Source organism: Rosa chinensis, chromosome 7 (assembly GCF_002994745.2).
Source record: "Rosa chinensis cultivar Old Blush chromosome 7, RchiOBHm-V2, whole genome shotgun sequence".
Taxonomy (NCBI): Eukaryota; Viridiplantae; Streptophyta; class Magnoliopsida; order Rosales; family Rosaceae; genus Rosa; species Rosa chinensis.
In genome coordinates this window covers 37,578,082-37,600,405 of record NC_037094.1, presented here as the reverse complement: position 1 = coordinate 37,600,405, position 22,324 = coordinate 37,578,082, and the positions used below count along the sequence as shown (strand labels likewise).

At 36.7% G+C, this 22,324-nt stretch overlaps 2 protein-coding genes across 2 annotated transcripts; both read right to left on the bottom strand.

Moving 5' to 3' along the window:
• Positions 1-1,816: 1,816 nt before the first annotated feature.
• LOC112175589 (zinc-finger homeodomain protein 4) lies at positions 1,817-4,082 on the bottom strand. Its single transcript, XM_024313282.2, has one exon. It carries the CDS (start codon positions 3,252-3,254, stop codon positions 2,106-2,108), a length of 1,149 nt encoding a protein of 382 aa, XP_024169050.1. The 5' UTR covers positions 3,255-4,082; the 3' UTR covers positions 1,817-2,105.
• A 6,636-nt stretch (positions 4,083-10,718) lies between these two features.
• LOC112180169 (uncharacterized protein At4g28440) lies at positions 10,719-11,674 on the bottom strand. Its single transcript, XM_024318673.2, has one exon. The coding sequence runs from the start codon at positions 11,603-11,605 to the stop codon at positions 11,048-11,050; it is 558 nt and encodes a 185-aa protein (XP_024174441.1). The 5' UTR covers positions 11,606-11,674; the 3' UTR covers positions 10,719-11,047.
• Positions 11,675-22,324: the final 10,650 nt, after the last annotated feature.

Genomic DNA, 22,324 nt, shown 5'->3' with positions numbered 1-22,324 from the left:
CGTGATTGGGATCGTGGCCTGCTCAGGTGTACAGGTTTAGGGCTCGAACTCAAAATTAGTTCCAACTCTTAAGCACCGATGGTGGAAGTGGTGCTAATCTTGTCCCTCATGCTAATGGAGGTACGTCCATTTACGACAACGGCAGTTTAACTGCGAAGGAGGCTAATATCCCACTTAACAGGGCTTGGTGGCCTTGGGTGTCTAGGGCTTCCCATGACTTGGTTTTTTAGTCTCCTTAGTTGTACTAGCTTGTACTTGAAAGAGGTAGAGCCTTCTATTTTAAGTAAGGTGTTGCTATCTAAGGAAGGAGTGTAGGGTGTAGGATTACTTTCTACTCCTACTGTTTTTCAGTTTTTGTTTTTAGGTCAGAAGAATCATTAACTCTGTTGTCTCTTTAACCCCTCGCAATCCTTGGTTTTTGTTTAGAATAAAAGTACGTAACTTTAAAAAGTGGGTGTACTTGGGGTATGTTGGTTTTTGATTCTGCTTTTAGAATAGGGTTTTAGGGTACTCTGTACACGGCGTTTTATGATGACCCCATATGGATATGTCGTTTTTGTACTGGTTGATGAATTATAATGAATGAATGGCCTTTTCTACTTAAAAAAAAAAAAAAAATCAATAGTTTCTAATGGAAGACTTAATGACAGTGACTTGAAGTGAAGTTTTTTAAATTAAAGTCCATAAGTTAAAGTGTTGAACAGTCAAAGCTCAATGGTAACATTAATGATTTTTTGCCTACTTTAAGTTAAAACTGTGAAATTTGATAGTTGATAAATAAATCTAAACATAGAAGGAAAAAAGAATCTCAAACATTAAATTTTCACCGATCGATTAGGAAGACCTAAACTGAATGGGAAAACTCATTTAGTAGTTTTGACGTAGTCATCATTTAGTAGTTTTGACGTAGTCATGATGACTACACAGTTTGACGTAGGCATATGGAGGTTCATGATTTTATTTGCTTTGTACTCTGTAAATTTGTATGTGTTTATAAGCGAACATACATATATGAGTGCAGTGTTATATGTGAGAGAGATGTATATTTACGGGTTACTACGTGACATATACGTCTCTTTGTAATGCTAACATTAATTAATAAAGTTATCATTTCTACGAAAAAATTAGCAATAATCGATTAATTAAGAAGAACCTGGACATGGACCAAAACTTTTAGCATGGCAATAAAGAGGACACCATACACCTACAAAGAATGGATAAACTGGCTTCTTGGTTGCAAGAGTCAAGTACGAACACACTCGTTTCCTAAGAATATAGAATCCAAAGTTATGGGAGAAAAGAACAAAATTCAACACATTGTTTTGTCAGCATCGTATTAAAGTAAAGGGTAGTAGTTAATTTTTTTTTTGACGATAAAAGGGTAGTAGTTAATTACCACACTGATTGTGATCTTAAAGAAACTCTGACAATTGTCTAAAATTAATATTGCAGAAACCAATATTGCAATTAAGTATAGTTATTGTAAACTACTGTATCTGTTTCTTCCCCAGATGTAAAAAGAAGAATAAGCTGGAATTCATACAAGCTCATTTCTCATATATGTTATTTTTTATGTAATAAATTTTCAATATTAGCAGTTAAGTAGTAGTGTACGTTCTGGTGAAGAATAAATTACACAAAATATCGATCCGTAGAACTTATTTTAGTCGCCCGGATAATGACTAATATTCTGTACAAAAATTAAATAATTAAGAAACAGGAAAAGTTCATATATAGAATCCTTGTTTGCCTAAAATTAAAAGCCCTTTGATATAGGAATATTATTGAAGTTCCAAATTTAGAACAAAGACTGCAGTACCTCAACTCTTAAGTCTTAACTAATCCATTTCCATGGTAAATGGACTGGAGTACAAGAACATGCATGACCCACAACTCACTGCCAAACCCAGTTTAATTTCCTAAACTACATTGCATAACCCATGTTATTTGATATAACTAACAGAATCAAGGAAAAAACAAAATCGAAGTAGAGAGAATGTGTAAACTAGAGATGATGATCACTTCAATTAAGCTAACTAAGCACATGCAAGCTAGATAGTAATTAATTAATTAAATATATCTACCAGGTTTAATTTATCAAATAACTAAGCAGCAGTACTAGGTGGGGGTTGGGACTTATTCTTAGCCAGATTGTGTTTATTGTTGTGCATCCAAACCTTGAGAACTCTTCTCTTGACACCAATCTCATGGCAGAAGTTTTGTACAACAGACTCCTCTTGCTTCTGAATCTTCCACCCAACTTTCTCTGCAAAGTTGAACATTTTCTCCTTCTGTTCCTGAGTAAACTTTGTCCTGAACCTTTTCTTCACAAGCTGTACTGGTGCCCTGCTGGCCACATTAACCCCACCACCATGGCCATGATGATGAATTTGATCTTGTTCTTGCTCATCAGATTCTGAAGGAAGCTGGGACCCCATCAACCCACCAATGGCCATGTTGTTATTGTACGACATTATCATCTGGTGGGGGTGGTGGTGAGGATGATGTGGTGCAGTTCTTGAGGGTAAGAAGCCTCCTGTGGGATTAGCAGCTGTGTGGAAACCCAAGGCATCAGGGGCTAGTATACTCATGTTCTTGTGCCCATTGGGATGGCCTAATAGGACTTTCCTCCCACCAGTACCAACCCGAGTGTTGCTGTTGAGATCCCATGAGGACATGCCATGATCACCTTCAATTTCTTTTCTGTGGAAGTTTCTGTGGCAGTTGCAGGCAGAGCAGGTGAGAGCTTCAATGGTGCCTTCTTCTCCACTGGGCATGAACTCACCACACCCATCAGTTGCAGTCCCTCCCATGGCTGCTGCATGGTTCTTCAGGCACTCTTTGTACTTGATGCTGCTGTTCACCACTTTCTTGTTATTGTTGCTGCCGCTGTTGTTGTTGTTGTTGTTGTAAGCCACATTGACATGATTGACATGCTCCTCATCCTCCTCCTCCTCCTCCTCCTGATCTAGGCTAGCGGTTTTGGGAATGGAGGACCCATTATTGTTAATGGAGGCAGGGATTTGATTTTGTGGTGGAGGTGGTGCTGCTACTGCTGCTGCTGAAGAGGTAATGAGGTGGTTGTTGTGGGTGAGGGTGTGGGTGTGGGGCGCTGCAGGCTCATGATGATGATGATGATGGATCATGTGTCCATGCCCATGTCCACCAGCACCATAAGAAGAATTTATTGGGATTGGGATAGGGATTGGGATTGAGATTGGGATCTGCCCTTCTTGATGACTTGAAAGTTCCATCCTTTTTTTCTCAAGCTATTATTTTATTTGGGTGAGACTTGACTCTTGTATGTTTGGTTGGGGACCAAAAGAGAATTAGGAACAAGACAGAGACAAAAAAAATTAAGCAGGACCAGGAGGCTTAAATTAATGATTAAAACTGAAAAGTGGTTGATGGTTATATATATATATCCTCAAACCTAGGAGATTAACCTCCTCTTTTCTCTATATATGGGGCCAATTAATACTGCTTTTGATCAAAGAACAAAGTGCCAAAACACCAAAAGGATCCGTCTTCAGCCACCTCTACTTTGCTCAAAGAATGAACAATACTACTGTGCCCAGGAGGAACTGGGCAAAAAAAAAAACAAAAATGAAACCCAATTCAAGCAAATAAACCCATTTTCTCTTTACACATCTCTATAAAGAAAGGCAATGATGGTTAAAACAAGATGGATCTATGACTAGTAGGAGTAGCAGTAGCAGTAGCAGTAGCAGTAGCAGTAGCAGAAAACTTTTTTTCTTCTTTTTCAAAACTAGAAATGGAAATGGAGAGAAGGGAAGAAAGAAAGAAGAAAGCAGGATGAGAAGGAGGTCAACTTCCCTTTGAAAACGTAGCAGGGGCCTTAAACATTACTGAACACCTTCATAGCAGACTAATTATCAAGGACAAGTCTGAAGGAAAAGCACAGAGATAGTGTTTGGCTAAATTTAGATGGAGAGGTGATTAGGTGTTAATAGGTGGTGAAGAAGAAGAAAAGAGAAGAGGGTCTGGAGAGAGTTGAGCAAGGTAGGTAGCTGCTAGAGAGAGTTTTGAAGGTGGGTTTAGCTAGTGAAGCACTAAATAAGAGCGAGCTTACAGAGGGCTAGCTAGTGACGGGGGGCCCAATTAAGAAAGACGAGAGAGAGAGAGAGAGAGAGAGAGAGAGAGAGATTAAAGCAGCAAGCTTTTTTTACAGAGGGAGAGAGAGATTAACACAGTGAGTTTTGGAAGAAGCTTAGCTAGTGAGTTGAAAGAGTCAAGAGGAAAAAGTGGGGTGCTTGCTTTGCTTGCACTATCAGGCAAGTTTACGCATCCACAGCAATACTGAGTGTGTCAGAGAGTGGAAGAGGACAAAGGAAGCCATTGCATCTGCATGCCAGAGAAGAGAGAGAGAGAGAGAGAGAGACCCTCTCAAAAGGAATTATGAAAATAAATGAGCCACTTAATGAAATATATTAGCAAAACCTGCTATTCTATTTTATGAGCTGATAGTCTGTTTTGTCTAAATGTGGGTGAGATATTTTATCGAATAATTTATATATAAATTTATTATAAAATAAAAATAATATAATTAAGAGCAATAATCCGGATTTAATTATGTGTATGGAATTAAGTCAAAAATGAAAACAGTGGGCACTGGACAGAGATCAAGGGAACTCACTTTTTATGCAGTGTAGTGTTGATGCATGGCCATAGGATTAGGTTCTCTCCATACAACAAATAGCAAAGTAAGTTCTTCATGAATGAGATTTACAAAGTTTTATGTTTAAAAATGTAGCGTCGAAATAGATTTATCAAATTTTTTTTTAGTATGAAAGAGGGCTAGAACGGCCGTCCTTAAGTCTTGACATTAATGAAACTGCAGAATACATAAGACACATGATATCTGAACTCCAAATTACAATAAATATAAAGGGAACATCCCGAGATAATAAAGAGTCTCTACAAAAAAGTATGTATTCTAACATGCACCAATTAGTGAATAGTATATTTATGGCTACTTCATTTGCTTTACAAAGGTGGTGACATATCGAAAAGTAAATGCGTACTTGAAGCCATAATATACTAATACGATAAGTTTTTTCAACATGTTGCCAGCAGAAAATGAATCATGTTACACTTAATTTATCATGCCTCTAGGAGGTTGCGACTATTTGACAAAGTAAGTTTTCAACGAGCGGAAATCCTAGTGAGAAAACCATAGCTCAATCTTGGTTTTGAAAAATAGATATGTCAAGATATATGAGTGAGTTTATGTTTATATTTTATGAAATGTACTTGAGAATTAAGTCTCCTGTAAATTTTGTGGAATAAAAAATAAATAAAAACTTGGGAGGTGCAATAATTAAAGGTCAAAGAAAATTGATGGGGTAATTCCAGATCAGGGGAAGCTTTGGTTAGTGGGGTAATTCTTCACGGTCCAGCCTTACCCTGGAGGGAAAGTAAAACTACCATGCTCCAAAAGTTAATATATTTTTTCACAAGAGACCTTATGGTTTGTGTTTTTTCACAAGAAACCCTTGAAACAAGTGATGGATCATGCATCAAATAAGGGATTACTCAATATGGCAATAATGATGTTCCCCAGGGGAAATAAAGGAGACGTGAGGATGCCATTTCATTTCACTCAGATTCATCACAATCACATGAAACGAGAGAGTGAGAGAGTAAACACTTGTTCATAATAATTCATCAATCTAATCAAACAGTGCAAGTGTAGTACCATCAAGCTTAGTAATTTCATGATTGCCTAATCTATCGTTTTGATATTAATTAATCAATCTTAGTACTGAATTTAAGTATATAGTTTAATTGACTCTCTAAATAAAGGTAGATGACAAATCTTCACATAATTCGATAATAGACTCGTAAACAGCCTTTAGCTCAAGAATTCATCAAAGGTGTTGACCAAAGTACCAAACACATAGAGCTCATCTCTCTCTCTCTCTCTCTCTCTCTCTCATCATAGTTTTCTTAGCTCGGTTTGGAGGGAACCCTCATCAAATCTAGGTCTGGGCTATCCCCAATATGATCCCAAGGCTCTTGGTAGCAGTTTCTGTTTCAACTCTAGACTTCGATTCTGAACTTGATCAAAACTCAGTGTAAAATTAATATAAATATTTTCATAATTAGAATATCCAAAGCACTTTATTCTTTTATTATCGCTTCTTTATTCCTCACTCTACACACTTTATCGATCTTTAGCTATTTTGTTTTTATGTTTGTTGTCTCGTGCTCTGGTAATTTTTCCATTACTTTTTCTTCTTTTTTTGCTTTGTCTTCTCTTTTACGAGTTTGCAATTGCCTCTCATGTTCATAGAAAAGTCGCGGAAAATCTAGCACGCTTGAACTCTATGTTGGACTATTTATCATAAAAATGTTATTAATAAGGAAAAAAAAAAAACTTTTTACATGACTTTGTCCCAACTCCATTTCAGTTGGCAATCATGTATATGAAAGAAAAAGAATTTTTAAAATTCATACTCTGAAAATTAATTGAGTATGTTGAGGAAGAGGAAGAGAGAAGCAGAAGCAGAAGGATTAATTATGGCAGGAAATTGGTCCACAAAAGTAAATGGAGTTGATGAATACATGACAGCCTTGTCTTGCCTTGATCACAATTTTCAAGACGTTTCGGACCCCAAAAATTCTCTTCTTTTCTTTTCTTCTCTTTTGGGAAAAACACATGCTTCCGTCCATCCCATCTCTATCACTGTTGGCCTCATTTTGAACCCTCACCCACTTTTTACATTTTTTCCATTTAAGATGGAGCAAATTATATGGATTAATTTTTTTTTGAGATATTTACTAGAATTATATACAGGAATTGGATTTAAAAAGAAAAAACTACAAGCGTGATGTTTTTTTTTTTTCCCTTTTAAGAAACGTTTACAAATCATAGTCGTAGATGTATCTGTAAAATAAATAGCACACTATTATTTCAACATCATGAAAATAAACACAACATAAATAAACATGTAACAATTAGACTATAATGTCTAAAGAGCAAAAGACAAAGCTGAACACCCGTTTATCCATTCATTTGGTCAAGAATAAAAGATATTATTCTATCTTTTATTTTTATTTTTTTGGAATGGAATTTATGTGGGGATGATATGGTCCAAAGTGAGTTAGAGAATTTCATTTATAATTCTTCTACCCTAACTTCTTTTTATCTGTGCTTTGCTTTCCATAGCTACAAAACAAAGAACTAAAGAGAAATCATGGAAAAAGATGATTCTAATATTCACTTTAGTTTATCTCAAATGAACACTAAACTTTTTGTTATATTAAAAGCAAATTATTCTGGGTCAACTAGATTGGATTTCATCCTCATCATGCATATAATAAAACACGAGCTGTCCCTCACAAATTTACTTTTTAAGATACCAAAACTTTATGGTTTATTCTAATAATCTCTCATCACTTGTCTCTACTCTTTCCAAAGGTTCTTGCATGCTTTGTCTTAGGAAACCAAAGCCTTTGCTTTAACAAGGAAGCCAATCATATTTTGATTTCCAAATCGATCAAATTACGCGGTTCTCCGCTTAGAGATGCTCCTCATCATTAAGACAACCAACCTTGTGATTACCTATTTTTCCAATTAAAGGATAGATTGACATGACATGTACACTATCATCTCCTTTAAATTTGTAGTATACACATTATGATTATGATAAGTAGAGAACCTCGTGGTATGGGTACTTTCTCTTCAAGAGCGGTGGCTAGGGTTTTGGTCCTCACATTGGGGTTGTCGTTACGGAATTTCATTGGTGTAGTTTGTTATGGTCGATGGATGATGTTTTTGGTGACCCGTTACTGGCGGTCAGAGGCACTAATGAATCGAACAGTCTTTGTTCCGAGGTAGTCGGGTTGATCTGGTCAAGGCGATGTTCTGGTGGTGGCAGGCAGTGTGTGAAGAGTGTGTGTAGTGGGCAAGCCATTAGATCATTTCGACGATTTAGTGCCTACCTGAGCGACTCCAAAATCAATTCATTTGAGTTGGACGTCTATTGACTGGTGGAACTGGATTTCCCCTCCCGTCGGTAGTTTAGGATGTTTGTAGGCTATACCTCTTTTTGGCTACTTAAGCTCTCTCTGTTTTTTTAGTCTCTAGAGCCTTCAACTGGTGCATTTGTTTTGGGTAATCAACTGCAATATCTAGTTTACGTCAGCTATTCTGGCTCTTTAATTCTCTTTTTCTTTTTCTTTTTTTAAAATAAAAAAGAAAAAAGAGAAGAGAGTTTTGATCTAACATGTCTGTTCCACCCTAATGGGTTATACAGACAATATATGCAGACATTAGAAAGAGAATAGCATATAAGCTTAATTACAATACATAGAATTTAAAAACTTCTCCATCTAATTTTGTGCATCACCAAAACTAGCTAGTCTTTTTTACTACCAACCGAAAGGGCAGCTTTGTCCTTTGATGGACAAGCATCCAACAAATTAATACATGTTATACTTCTGCACTAGAAATCAATGCATTGCCCAAACTGAAGGTGACCACCACCATCGATCACCACCACCACACCTTGATCCAGTAACTAGTACTATAACTAACATATGAATCATTCTAAGCTTGCTAACTTCATACTCATGCTCTCCATCACTTTTTCTCTTTGCTTTGCTTCTTCTTTGTCACCGTCCAACTTAAGGATATGGCATGCATGGGATTCAATCTTCCTAAAGTACATACAGCAGCTCCAACTAGCTCTTTTAATTTGTTTGGTTCCCATTAGGGCAGAAAATAGCAATTGCTTTTCCTCGAGATGAACTTTAAGCTGTTCAGGATCCCAAACTTACACAGAGACCATCATTCAATCCCTAAATATATCTCATTTTGCACTCAAATGCATTCTCTTTGTTTATCCTGCAATTCTCTTTTCAAATTTTCTATGGTACTACAATAATGCCTAGGTTTCTTAAACCAGCCGCATTTACTACTTTCATGCCTTTGATTCACTTATACCCTAAACGACATGTGATGCAAATAAAGGCAGCGATCAGTAAGTGCAATCTCTTGTACATAAAGCTTCAAAGGCAGGTATCTAGAGCTACATCTACTACTTGAATAAGATCTTTTCGATCTATAGTTTTCATTGAGATGTAGCTATCAATTGACACAGAGCAACCTAATTGTTAAGGTCGGCCCTATCAATTAGGTTGCTCTATGCTAAACTTCAAAATTGAAAAGAAAGAAAAATAAGTACGTTCGAATTCATACGAAAATATACACATTATTAACCTAATTGTTACTCTTATAACACAACATGCAGTAACAGACTTAATTACAAGCCAAGGATTATAGCAAGATCCGCCACACGGCCAAGGAAATCAACTACGTCGTCTAATTCTAAACTAAAACCTCCATCGAAGGTTGAGGAATAGCTTCAAAACCAGAAAAGAAAATCAAGGGGAGAAATGGGATTTTTACATTACATTATAGAATTTGATGAGAAAATGTAGTTGAATTTTGTTAGATGTGCTTTTTACATTTAGTGTTGCCTATTGCTATCATTCATTCATTGTCTTAACAAATTTGACATTTTCTTCAAATCATTGTGATGATTAACTAGTGCATGTGTTTCCAGTTTGAATCAAGTTCAAGCCGCACCTTTTCTTAACTTTGCTATTGGCACTTGAGAATTTGGCGGCTTTGTTATTGTGTCGATCAGAATCGTATATATGTAGGGTTCTTCTTTTGATAATAGTGGTACATATGTAGGTTGCTTTCAAAGACAACATTTAAGCATGTGGGTAATCATCTCTCCTCCTCCTTTTTTTTGTTTTTTTTGTTTTTGGGCTCCCTTAAGGGGGCATAGATTATCGCATTAACTGGTTCATGACAAGCACTTTAGAAGTTGCATGCAGTGCATTGAATTTATTTTCGAACTTAAACATGTTTGTGAATGCAGGTGGTTTTATGTGCACAAGAAAAATTAGGTAGTCTTATGGTTAATTAAAGTTTTAAAATGACACTTATGAGTAATTTTCTATGTGGTTTAATAATCTTTCGTCAGATTTTGTGTCTAAATGATGTTTAGGAGTTAATTAAAGATAACTAACTCTAAGTTTATTTCTTTATTATTATTATTATTATTATTATTATTATTATTATTATTATTATTATTATTATTAATTTTTTTTTTTGAAGACTAGAAGTCATAAACAACGCTATTACATGATCGTGAAAAACATTCACCCATATTATCAACTGGTTTGTAAATCAGCCTGAGCTCTATGAACCAACCAGCTAGAACGGAAAATTCCTATCCCAATAATTAAGTACACTACGTATGACGCTTAGCAACGAAACCAGTAATCTCAGTTGCACATACGAGGTACCCAAGAGCAGGTTACCTTATTGAAACGCTCAAACGCCCCGGTTGTCTTTTGAAATTCCTCCACAAGGTGCCCATTAGCTGCAAGACTTTTCTCTAGCTCCTTCTAAAAAGCTAGCTCCTTAATGACTTCTTGTGCATCTAATTCCAGTTCAAGCTGAGAAACCAAGCTCTATTGCCAATTGTAGCTCGCATGAGACTTTTCTTTTTTTGTTTACACACTAAGATCTTTGAATATCTAGGATTAGATACGCTGCACAGAGAATGTTGGAATTTTAGTTGATATTTAAAAATGCACAATTATATATATATATATATATTTTTTTTTTTTTGTTGAAACCAAAATGAGAGTATGCATTTGAATAACAAGTCCAAACAGAAAACATATTAACATGGATCAACCAAAGAGAGTTTCTTCTTGGTTGGTAGCTAGCTTGCTTTGACATCACCAAACATCTCATCCACCTACGGAAACATCTTATCTACGTACAAAAGAAGCAAGAGATCTCTATCTCTGGGAACCTTATCTCATCTCCATCTTCTGGACTATTGCTAGAGCCTAGAGCATGTAACATACTAATTATTCTCACTATATATTTGAACATTATTTTACCCCAACTCTCTCTTTTATTACTAAATCTTCTTCATCATATTCTACCTGATTGGCCTGCTGGGTTTATTATTGTCACCAGCTTCTTTCCTCCTCAAGTGAGTGTGTGGCGAAAATGGCAGCGATGGCCGAATCCACAGGGCACACCGGCAAGCCAATATTTGCAGACCTTGGTCTTGTAGAGCGGGTGGCGATTCACCGGGCGCAGCTCCTCCATGCCGTGAGCAAATTTGCAGTGGTCTTTGCAACGGCAGTAACCAGAGTCCTGCCAATTCAAGCAAAGCTGAGTCTTGGGCATACCCTGCTCGTACACCTCCAGTTCACGTGGCCCCTCCTTTTTTTGGTCTTTGTTGACATTTCCAAATGATGCTTGAATGAGTGAGAGGTTGCTATCTTCCTTCACAGTAAAACCGGCAGGCTCAGCAACTTGAACACTGCCACTTTCGTCGACAACAAGCCTCATTGAATCTTTGAACATGTCAACTTTGGCATTTTGCAGAGTTACAGTCAAACTCACTTTCATCAAGTCCACTTGATCGTTTGTAGCTCTGAAGATTATCATTCCAGTTTCATCGCCAACCAAGCACTCAGCAAATTGAATACCTACTATCTTAGTACTAACAACCTTTACAGTGAGAGTGACATCCGACATGTCTGGGCGGAGCTTTTCAACCTTTATGGCATTGTCTTTGTTGACCAATTTTCCAAACGATGCTTGAATTGGGTTTGTAGCAGCAACACCGCCATGCGCATTTCCAACCGATGCTTGAATTGGGTTTGTGGCAACAACACCGCCATGAGCATTTCCAATCCAAAAATGCACAATTATATAGTGGAACATATATTTGCCTTAAAGTTTCTTTAGCAATGCTAGTCATTTTTTAGTCAAATTTTAGCCAAAGTAGCTAAAAAATTATTTTATCTAGCCACATTAGAAATACGTTTGCACCAGTGCTCTCTATTTTAGCTAGTTTTGAATTTATATTATTTTTAAATGAAGATTAAATAGTTTAAATATATTTATAAATTACATAAAATAACTCAAAAGGAATGTTTTAAATTATAGAGAGTCTCATCTTGCTCTCTATATTTAGGAGCGAGATAACTAAAAACTATAATGGAGAATTACTTAGGAGTCTATTGTAGTTGCTAAAAGATCTAAAAAGCTAAACATACTCTCTAAAATAGCTAAGGAGTCAAAATAGAGAGTCTGCTAAGAGCATCTTTAGCAATGCTAGCCATTTTTGAGTCAAATTTTAGCTAAAGTAGCAAAAAAATCATTTTAGCTAGCCACTTTAGAATTACGTCTGCATTAATGCTCTCTATTTTAGCTAGTTTTGAATTTATATTATTTTTAAATGAATATTAAATAGTTTAAGTGTATTTATAAATTACATAAAATAACTTAAAAGGAATGCTTTAAATTATAGAGAGTCTCATCCCGCTCTCTACATTTAGGAGCCAGATAGCTAAAAGTTATAATAGAGAGCCACTTAGGAGTCTGGTGCAGCTGCTAAAATAGATAAAAAGCTAAACATGCTCTCAAAAATAGCTAAGGAGCCACAATAGAGAGTCTGCTAAAAATGCTCTAAAGATGCTATTATATTCTAAATGTGTCAATTTAAACCACATTAGTTAATGACCACTGATCGACATCACTTGCTGCAAACACTACTAGAATTTTCCTCTTAGACATCACGACAATTACATCGGTGAGGAATTCACATGATGTAAAAAAATGTCATTAACATCGATTCCTCAAATTTCGATTTATATGCATATAATTGACATCGGTTATTACTGTTGATCGATGTCTAGAGTTTGATTCAAAAATTTACAAAAACGCGGAAAGACTAAGTTGAAAACTTTCGGGTACGCGGGGAACAAAATTTTCATTCCCCCCACACTTTATTATTTTTCCTACTTTTATCTCACTCACTTTCACCGTTTTCTCTCTCGCTCTTGCCCGAAACTCTAGCCCTCTCCTCCTTCCTCTCCCGCCCTCTTAATTTCTACGGCCACCATCGCCTTCCTCTCCGCTCACTCCCGCTACTGTTTCTCTTTCCTTAACCACCTCCAACCCCTCGTCAGTGCTATCGCCTCCACCCGCAAGCTCTCTCTCTCTCAAGCTTTCTAGGATCTCAGAAGATTTCAACCTGGCAAAGCACCCTCTACAACAGGTTTCAATTTGAATTAATCGCGTTAATGGTGAGTCACTGCGACTGAATTCTTTGTTTTCTGTTTGGGTCCTGAGAATTTTGGGGGTTTTCAATTTTAGGGTTTTAATTATAGATGGGTGGAGATTTGGGGATTCCTACGTTCCCTGAAGAAGACTGGGAGCCCAATACAATCACATGATAAAATGGGTAAGCTCACAACTAGTCTTTTGAAAAGACTCACTTTTTCTCCTCTAGCTTCGAATTTTCAATTTCTCCATTGTTAGGTTTTTGAAATTTGATGGGTTTTAATCAGGTTGATGAATTTGAACCTTTGAGCTGATCATCGAATGGTATTCCTTTTGAATTTGAATGTTGACATCTGGGTTTTAATTCTCTTGGTTTGTTCTGATCTATTTGCTGCTTCATATTTTGTAGGCATGGTTTAAGTTGGGTTTCTTAACTTATCTTTTACTCTCATGGATATCAGGTAGCTGATTTGTATGTTTTCTTATATATAAAGGGCATAAGCTTTTGTAAATAATTGTAGCTTGAATACTGATGTGTAATTGACTTATGTTGCTTTTGAGTTTCAAATTGGCAGTAGTTTTATCAGTTTGTACATGAGTTTTCTTCAATCTGTAAAATGCTGTTGCATTCGGTAAAATGATAGTAGTTTCTGTTTATTGATTTAAGTTGAGGATTTTCTTGACACCTGGATATAGTTTATATGTGTCTGCAATGATTCACTGCTTTTGAAGAATGTCCCTTTTTTTTGCTATGGTGAATGTGGTTCCCTCAGCTGTGGTATTTGGTGTGGAGTGATTGCATCATGTGTTTTAATGTTGCCATTGTGTATGGAGTAACTGTATTTTTATCTTCTGGTGTAGTGACCATGGTCAAATGAGTACTTGCTTTTAATTTTGTTAGGGTCAATACAGTTGCCCTGCATCTTCATGGTCAATGCATTTTTGTGATTGAAAAATTATTTTGGCAAACATTATTTCCCCTGTTTCCTCTTGTCTATTATTCTCATTTTCAGAGGCATTCAGTAAGCCATAGGGGTGGCGTTCTTATGATGGTGGCATTCTGTAAGCCATAGGGGTGGCATTCTATTTGTTGTTTTCTTATGATGGTGACAAAGTGTGCCGTTCTTATGATGTCTCTGTTTGTGTTCTTTACAACCACTATGTCTGTGTCATTTACTTTGAGAGAGACGCAGACTCGGATGCTGAAGTTCACAGGTTTGTTTTATTGTATTGTGCTATTTCCACTAAGTATCTTCTTCTGTCTTAAGCGGATGAAACAATGCATTATTGACTTTCATATATTTTCAATATTCAGTAGTAGTATAAGTTCCTTGTGGAACTATGAATTATTTTTTTTGTCCGGTTGATCCAAAACAATATTAATAAACTGTTTTCCTGGAATGATGAGTATATCCTTGACTATGAATTGAGAAGACTGCATAAGTATTTGTGTTATTCATTCTCCTATCCTGCCTCTATAATTTGGTGCTTACATTTGTCAAATTATTCCAGTGCAGCTTCAACACCATGCTCGTCATCAGCTTCCAACATTTCAATTGATTTTTGTGCATGTAATTGAATCACTTGTCTTTGTCCCGGTGAGTATACATCCTTTTGGTTTGCCTTTACCATAATAGAATATGTGTGTGTGTGTGTGTGTGTGTGTACACTTAATGCTCGTTTTTGACATATGCTTCACTTTCAAATAACATGATCTTGGGTTCTGCAGATTATGATTGGCATATTGTTTTTTCTGTTCGAGTTTTACGATGATCAACTATTGGCCTTCATGGTCCTACTTCTTGTCTGGTTGAGTGAACTATTTACCCTGGTCAGGTCTCTATCTCTCTCTTATTATACATATAATATATAGCATCATTTGATATGGGAAGATTGCATTTTAAAATCCTTCACTCAATAGTCACTGCCTCTCTTATTCTTTAATTTTATTGTATGAAGGTGGCTAAATTGGAGTCCATGTTGTGGTGAATCATCTTATATGTTTGTATTTTTTTTTTCTTTTGTTGTTTAGTCAGGCCGTAGTTTGGAAGGAAACAAATCAGATAATGGTTCAGACATTGTTCTAATTGCTCAATTTAAAGCGGTCTTAGTCTTTTTTCTTTCGAATCTTTGTCTTTTTTCTGTGCTCACTAGTGAAATTTTTTTCACACTATTGATAATGATTGTTGGAAAACCTCCTTTTGTAATCTAGGCTTTTTAGGCAGAATACTGTTTATTTATTTCTCAATATGTTGAATCATTTGCTTTGGAGTACTATTTTCTGAATCACACTTCTCTGTCATTCAACTGCAGGTGGGAATACTGAAACATGTTCTTGAAGAGGTTGAGAAAGTGATGCATGAGTTTAAAGGCACTCTATACAAGTCTATGGAAGATCCACAGATAGATCTAACCAATGTAAGCTTAGGATGTAAACTATTAGCACGTATTTACTCTTAGCAATACGTTAGAGGTGTTGGATCCTTTGTTTCTTGTTTTTGTTAGTGCTTAATTACATTAGCAACATGCACTTCGTGCGAGCCAGCACTTTTGTTTTCAATAACAATATAGAAAGAAAACAAAAAATTTGAAAAAAGAAAACAAAAAAAAATTAAAATGAATGAGCAGCTTTTTGGAGAGGTATTTCTTTTTGTCCATAGTATGATGCAAACTGATTGGGGTAGTTTTGATATATTTGGCTTTATTTTTACCTTTATTTTATCAAAAAGAATGTTTTAACAATATTACCCTCATATAATAAACATGTATGTCTAACAAAGGGCTTTTTGGGGCCTTCAGAAGCTTAACCATAATAAGCCTTGTTGGCTTAACATATAAGAATATAAGATACAGGTGTTTTTCCTATTACTCAATTTTTTTTTCTGCGCTCCACTTCAATTGTATGAAATAATAATCAATTTGAAAAACCAAGTCATTAACAAAATAGCAAGTAAACAGAACTTTGCCTAAATGTGAGATACCCTTGTTGCATGAATTCAGTGGTAGTGCAAAAGAGAGTGGGATGGATGTCCATTGAGGTATGTAGTAAGCTCAACATTTCTTATATATATATATATATATATATATATATATATATATATATATATATATATATATATATATGATTTTATAGCTCTCTCCTCAAGTAATCTGTCTCATTTAAATGGTAGGAGGAAAGACGCCTATTATATGTTGCAATGACTCTGCTCGAACAAAACTTTTCATGCTTTATGTTTTGACGGATTCCAATTGGTAGGTCTGTTTTAGCTTAAGGCTTTATCATACTTTTATCTATTTATATATTTTTTCTAGTTTGGTCACAGTATTACAACAAATATATTCATGCAATCTGTCTGTGCCTAGTTTTTTTATAGTAACTTGTTCAGCATTGTTGACCTTTGACTCGATTAATCATAATTAAGGACTTAAATATCCCAGAAACGTATAGTTAAGTTAACCAACAGATTGTGTTATGGATGCTAGGATAGGAATGTCTTGTAAGCTCAATGTCTTTTTGTCCTTCCCTTTTCCTTTCTTTTCTTTCCTTATGTTTTTCTTGTTATAGCTAATTGTTCATTTCATTTTATTTGCAGGTGAAAACAGAAGAATAAATGGGATATAAGTACGGCGAGGCTTGCTTTCGTTTATGTACCATTTACACCTAAATTTTTGTTTTATTTCGACATGTTATGCATAGAAATACTTGGGATGTTGTTATGTACTTTGAGCATCAATATTAATCAAAATTTATTTACTTACGATATGTATTCTCATTAGATTTCCTAGCGATAATTACAAGTAAGTTTATACTATAAAAATGAAGTCATATAAGAAGTAATACATCAGTTCTAAAAGAAAAAATTGATGTCCCATAAGCCAGTGGATAACAAAATATTAAGTAAGAAACGATGTAACACAACCCAATGAACATCGACTTATTAAGTAAGAAATGATGTAAAACAACCCAATGGACACCAAGTTATTAAGTAAGAAACGATGTAAAACAACGCAATGGACATCGACATTGTGTAAGAAACGATGTAAAACAAATCAATGGACATCGATTTATTAAATGAAAAACGATGTTTAGTATAAGTATGAACATCGGTGCCAATCTCAAAAACTGATGTTTAATAGAAAATTGGACATCACTTCATAAAAGGAAACGATGTTTAATAGAATAATGAACATCAGTCGCGTAATATAAAAGAATGTAGATTCAATCTTAAATAGTGTGATATATGACAAGTACTCGTAGAGCTTATAAACAGCAGGCAAACTTTAAAAACACCGATGTGTAAGAGAATATAACACATCGTTTCTAGAATGAGTAACGCTGTTAGAATGAATACTAGTGCTGTTGGACCTATATTTTGTTAAGCATTAAATGCATAAATATGAAGGTTTAACAATATCTAAAAACACCAATTTGTGATCATAATAGCAGTTTAACATCGATTCTGGAACATAATCCGATGTTTATTATTATATGGGACATCGGTTAAAAACCGATGTCTATTTTTTTCCGATCTTTTACATCACCCACTAACACATGTGTACAAATTTTTTTTTACATCGGTTTCTGGCTGATGTATATGAGGAAAATTCTAGTAGTGAAATTACATAAGCTTATAATATGATAACAGTAAGAACAAAATGAATTTTATATCTACCTGCAAGGTCATTTTGCTCTCAGTCCAACTGCATTGACTTTGTAAGCTCAAAATCACACTAACTTTGTACGTCAGTGAACTTGGTCGTCTAATTCTTAACATGTAAATACATGCATAGCACAACAGTCCACTTGACAAAACACACAGACATTTTTTATTTTAATAAATCATTCCAGAAAATCAAAATTGGTATCAAGAATAGAGAACTTGAATTTCCTCAATTTTGTTCATAACTTGCAAAAGGAAAAATTACAATAAAAACAACTGAACTAAGGAACATAGAACACATAATTTAGATTTTCAGAATCTAGTGGCGACTCCCATTGAACTCAAGCTTCCAATGCAGACAAAATGTCCATATTTCTTGCATGTTTTTGAAATGCTGCAACGTACTAATATGTACTTAGCATTTTAAGTATTTAAAAAAAGGATTAAATACTTGTTACTCCTCATACTTTTCCCTAAAAAACAGTTTGGTCCCTCGCCTTTTAAATTAAATTGAATAGTCCTTATTCTCTCAAATTCTCATATAACAAGTCCAAAATGATCCGAAATGACTATTATGCCCTAATTTTCTATTTTTATTATTATTTTTATTGTTTTCTCTATTTTTTTAATTTTTCTCCCCTTTTTTTTAATATTTTCTCTCTCCCTCCCTCTCTCCCTCTCTCTTGGCCGCACAGTCTCTCCCTCTCCCTCGACCTCTCTTCTTCTTCTCTTCCTCTGCAACCACCGGAGAACACCATCTCCGGCCACCATTTCATCACGCCGCTACCTCCAATCGATCCAGCACCCAAATCCGACCCAAGCCCAAGCCTCACCATCGACATGCACCGCCTCCGGCCTCCACCCGCGACCACCCAAGGCTGCGATGGTACCGCCTCTCTACCTCCATCGATTTCCGACCATCACCTCGCCATATCGACACCACCGTCAGACTCAGCAAGCCTTAGAGAGCAAAACCCAGAAACCCCTCTGCCAGCCGACGCCTGATGACGCCGTTCGAGAATCACCGGAGCTCTCGGCTCTGCATGCCTTCGATTTCTAGTCTCCAGCTCGAATCGAGCTTCAACACCTCCATAAACGAAGTCGGAGCTGCACTATCTTTCGAAACCCCAAACTCCCGACCTCCGATTCTGACCAAAGCCGCCGCACGTGCTTCACGCGCCACCGCTGGTGCGTGGGAGAAGATAGCTCCGCCGCTCATGGCTGCTGGAGCTTCAGACCGCCTCTATTAGGTAATCTTCATGTTTTTCCTTTGATTGGAGCTTCTGGGTTGACGAGAAATTGAATCCCTAATTGTGTTGTTTAATTTTGGATGGTGATGAAATGGTGGCCGGAGATGGTGTTCTCCGGTGGTTGCAGAGGGAAGAAGAAGAGAGAAAGGGAGAGTTTAGGTTTTTGGTGAGATGGTGGCTGGAAGTGGTGGTCTCCGGTGATGGCAGAGGAAGAGAAGAAGAAGAGAGGAAGAGAAGAAGAGTAGAAGAAGAGAGGTCGAGGTTCTCCGGTGGTTGCAGAGGAAGAGAAGAAGAAGAAGAGAGGTCGAGGGAGAGAGAGAGACTGTGCGGCCAGGAGAGAGGGAGAGAGGGAGGGAGAGAGAGAAAATATATAAAAAAAAGGGGAGAAAAATTTAAAAAATAGAGAAAAAATAAAAATAATAATAAAAATAGAAAATTAGGGGCATAATAGTCATTTCGAATCATTTTGGACTTGTTATATGAGAATTTGAGAGAATAAGGACTATTCAGTTTAATTTAAAAGGCGAGGGACTAAACTGTTTTTCAGGGAAAAGTATGAGGAGTAACAAGTATTTAATCCTTAAAAAAATGAACTGGAGGTTTAATAAGTAGGAGATGTTGAAATATCAAATTTTGAGGTCCAACTAGAACCACCGTAGTAATAGAGATTTAAAATTTATGCTAAATGGAAGATATTGTAGATAGCGAAGACTCAGACTCCAATGAAACAAAATAGATGGGAAACTTCAGATTTAAGTTCTTTGGAATTTAAGGTCATGAAAAGTGAACAAAAAGAAGAACAAGTGTTGCAGACTTGTAGTGTAAAAGGTTAGACAAAGTTACGAAGTTAACGACTCAACAAACCATTAAAAATTTCTATCAAGGTATCATCTCGCATCCAAGTATGAGAGATTGAAGGGAGAATATATTCTGAAAGTAAAGAAGAAAAATTGACGAGATTTGTCGTGGAGGTAAGAAGCTAGAGTATATGTTTTTTTTTCTCTCTCTCTCTCTATGTCTTTATTTGTATTTTTTGCAAGGCTTATTTGTTTTTTCATATGAGTTGACAAAGTCCAATAACAATTGAAAAAAGATGGAGGTCAAAAAAATTAAATATAGAGGTGTCACTAAAACCTTTTTTTTTTTTTTTTAATTTGCAAAATATGATTTCATTTTAAACTTTTTTTTTAATTCACAAAAATGAAAAATACGATTTCATTTTCTCATTTTTATTTTTAAATATAGTGTTTAGAAGAATCAAAATATTACTAACCATGCTCTTACTTTTTTGAATCAAGCCCACGGGGCGAAATAGTATATTCATCACAAGCTAGAATAAGTCGTTATATACACTTCCGTTGTCATTTAAGGACATGGACAAACAAGAAGGTAGTGGTAGTACCCACAATGGTATGTAGAAATAGACCCACTCATTATACATTTCAGATCGTAGAGATAGCGGAGATTCTCCTTTGGTACTACGCCGGAGGCACTAGAGATCTAAGTTCCTAATATAAGGAAATTATTGAATTTAGATAAAAACTAAATGCATAGGGTTGTGACAAGGGCCTAAACCCTAGCCCAAATAGCAATGGACTAGGGCAGAGCCCCAGCCCAACAGTTCGTGGCCCAATAGGGTAGTCCACCAAGGGGAAAGGCTCCAGGCCCGTCATGTTGGTTCGAGCTAGTCCCCCGTCTCTCGCATCCCTGTCGTACATCACCGTTCGGCCAAGCTCCGCCCGACCCACGTTTTCCCTATCCGCCCCGCCACTGTCGCGCCTTGCATCAGCACAGAACAACCATCCCAGCGATCGCAGTTGTCCTGAGTCTAGGCCGCCACCGTGACTTGCATTAGCACAGAACATCCATCCCTGAGCCAGGCGTTGCAACTGCACTCTGCCATCAATCCATGGCACCGTCGATCCAACAAAACCCAGCATCGGGGATCGGCAAATCAGACCATAAAGCACGATCCCTCCTTCGCGACCATCCCAGCCGAAAGCACAGACATAACCTAAGCAAAATCCCTTCGACAACCCCATGGATAGTAGGTCTCCCATCCGGCAGCAAACCCTATGATGACAGTGAGGCTGGAGACCAGCCCTGACATCCGGGCGTTGCTGGACGAGAATAAAGTTTCAACCGGAGGCCACCTTAGGGTTTCGTGAGGTTAGAGAGAAGAGTTCACTAACCATGCTCTTACTTCTTAAAGAAGATGGGGTTGAAATTTCTTGGATTAATCGTTGGTCAATGGGAGCAACATGGACAAAAAGAACAAATACTAAAAAGAGCGCCCAATTTTCCAAGATATTGACGCTGCTCTCGCTTTCTTTCTAACTCGTCCATTTGACCTGAGGTCTAAGTTATTTTAAACCATCACAATTATCAAATCCAACATCAAATCGTGTTTCCTATACCATCTAATACACATATCGATCAGGGATATATATTAATTATAATCTTTATTGTTTGGTTTGATTAGGATTCTCGTTCTATGTTTAGCTTTCCTATTCTATCTCGTACGCAAATCAAAATTAAGTAGTAAAGGGAGAATAGGAAAACTAGCCGAGTCTGAAAAAAGTAAAGATTGAATCAGACTCCAAAAAAGTTATCTCAGATTTGAATTCTTCTAGTTCTTGCAAAAACTGGAGAATTTACCCGATTATAGCACAAATTAGAAGGCGTTGTATGGGTTTTGATGATTATAGTTGGGACTGTGTTCCCCGTGAAGTGAACCATGCCGCTCATTCAATAGCTTCGCTTGCCATCTGGTTGGTGGGTCCTCTGCGATGGGCTGATCAGCCACCACCTTCCCTCTCTCTTGTTCTACGCAATGATGGCCTCCCATGTCCTCACACAGCGGAGCTGTAACTGGTTTCTTTTTTTTGGTTTCATCGGCCTTTTTTTTTGGGTTCTTGACCCAAAGCACCAAAATCAACAAAAAATGTCTCACTTACCCCAGCAACAAATTTTTATTCTCACTAACCCAAAATGAAGCAAAATGACAATTTTAGCCTTAATCTAATTAATAAATTACACTTGATGCCACTCTCCTCTCTCCCCGATCTCTATCAGTCTCTCTCTCCCCCCTTCAAAATCCGATTCCAGTCTCTCCCCTCCAAAATCTGATTCTGATTCCACCTCCTCGAACAACGCCTCCTCTCTAATTCGAATCAGATCTGGTGAGTTAAGGAGTGCCGCTGGAATTTTGATCCTTCGATCTCTGGTGAGTGGTGGAGCTGCATTAGACGGCTTCAAAGCCTTCCCCGTCGGCG